This window comes from Gavialis gangeticus, unplaced genomic scaffold (assembly GCF_001723915.1).
Source record: "Gavialis gangeticus isolate Ggan-Ray unplaced genomic scaffold, GavGan_comp1, whole genome shotgun sequence".
NCBI classification, from domain to species: domain Eukaryota; kingdom Metazoa; phylum Chordata; order Crocodylia; family Gavialidae; genus Gavialis; species Gavialis gangeticus.
This window is the reverse complement of record NW_017729002.1, coordinates 25,469,612-25,471,224: the sequence shown is the minus strand read 5'-3', so window position 1 is coordinate 25,471,224 and position 1,613 is coordinate 25,469,612. Positions and strand designations below refer to the sequence as shown.

Genomic DNA, 1,613 nt, shown 5'->3' with positions numbered 1-1,613 from the left:
AAAAAAAAAAAAAAAAAAAAGCATTTCCCTTAAAATATTTCTGGGTTGGAGTCGTCTGCCTTGATGAATTCTGCACATGAATCAACCTCTTTGTAACCTATGTTACAGTAAGAATTTTAGGAATTTCCTTTATTAGGACCCGTTAGTATACTGTAGCCAGTGAGCGAGCTGCACAGATTTCTAGGTAAAGCAGCTTGAAATTTCATAGCACATGCCATAGCGTTCTGTACACTTTCTCTTCAGTAAGCAAAGTTTAAATATCCTGAAATTGGCCTCTTGTCATTCTCTTGTGAATGTTATGCCACCGTCAACGAATTCACTGTTTGCTGTGGTGGGGGGTGGAAAACAATGAGTTGATTTTTAAACCTTATTTTCAGGTTCGTCAGCTTCCACTGATGGCATGTTGAAGTTCAGTGAACAGCAGCTGAGTGGGTGTGTGACTGGAAGGGGACTGCTCTAAAAGCTGGGCTTGCAGCAACATGGGCCAGTGTGTCACTAAGTGCAAGAACCCTTCTTCCACCCTTGGCAGCAAGAATGGAGAGAGGGAGTCCAGCAGCAAGTCACACAGCAAAAAAAGTGCAGTCCACAAGGAAGAACATCCCTCAGTATGTGGGAAATCCTCTGGGGATATACTTGTCAACGGGACAAAGAAAATGGATGCTGCTGTAGAGTCTAGTCAACCTCCGACTTTCTCTGGTGATGCAAAGAAAGAGCCTGTTTCTGGTGCAGAAGAGTCTTCACTCCAAAGGATCGGGGAGTTATTTAGGAGATATAAGGATGAACGTGAAGATGCCATCCTGGAAGAAGGCATGGAACGTTTTTGCAATGACCTCTGTGTTGACCCCACTGAATTTAAAGTGCTAGTCTTGGCTTGGAAGTTCCAGGCAGCTACCATGTGCAAATTTACAAGGTTAGTTCCTATGGCACTTCACATGTTCAAATGTATCTGATCTTGTATGTGCTAGAGCAAAGCCCCTTTGGCCTTCTTTGCCCTTGCCTTTTGCCAGTTAAAATGTGAACAAAGGTGTTCTTGGCAGTGGCAAAAAAGTGGCATTGTCTTGAACGTACCTCTGTGATTGGAGGCATGCTGTGCTATAGCAGTAGACCTTCTGAAAAGTACGTTGGATATATCTGACGGTCAGTTTTTACTATCTCCGGCAGCATCCTGATAGCAATGTTGGGCATTGAAACTAATTTCTACACTTTAATACAAATAAGAGATGTGTTATGTCTTTAACCTGCCACTGACTAACCATTACGGTATTTGTCATTGTATTCTGCTTATCAGAAGATAGTGATCTCATTTTCTAAGCGAGACTGAGGCTGTCAGTGTTTCTTGGAATTTAATTTGCAAAAACGCCAGTAATTTGGGTAAAACATTTTTGTTGTTTACATTTTCATGTAGCAGCAGTAATACTCTTCAAAACTGTGTATACAGCCATGCCGGAACAACCCTTCTCTGGGGTGGATGGTGGCAGTCAACAGATTTTATAACAAACTTGAGTGTTGGAGAGAGCGGAAGCTCCCCCAAGGGCATGGGACAGATTCCTAATTACAGAAAAAAAGATGAAGCTCATTCCCCCCCCCCCCCCCCTTCCCCCCCCCCCCCCATG

At 43.3% G+C, this 1,613-nt stretch overlaps 1 protein-coding gene across 4 annotated transcripts in view; it reads left to right on the top strand.

Annotated features, from left to right (window-relative positions):
* DCUN1D3 (defective in cullin neddylation 1 domain containing 3) overlaps nucleotides 1-1,613 on the top strand; it is a 28,870-nt gene that overhangs the window by 22,147 nt on the left and 5,110 nt on the right. For all 4 annotated transcript variants that reach the window (XM_019507703.1, XM_019507706.1, XM_019507705.1 and 1 more), the window contains exon 3: nucleotides 378-910. In XM_019507703.1, coding sequence (XP_019363248.1) covers nucleotides 480-910 — 431 coding nt within the window. In that variant the 5' untranslated portion in view covers nucleotides 378-479. The remainder of the gene's footprint in view (nucleotides 1-377; nucleotides 911-1,613) is intronic.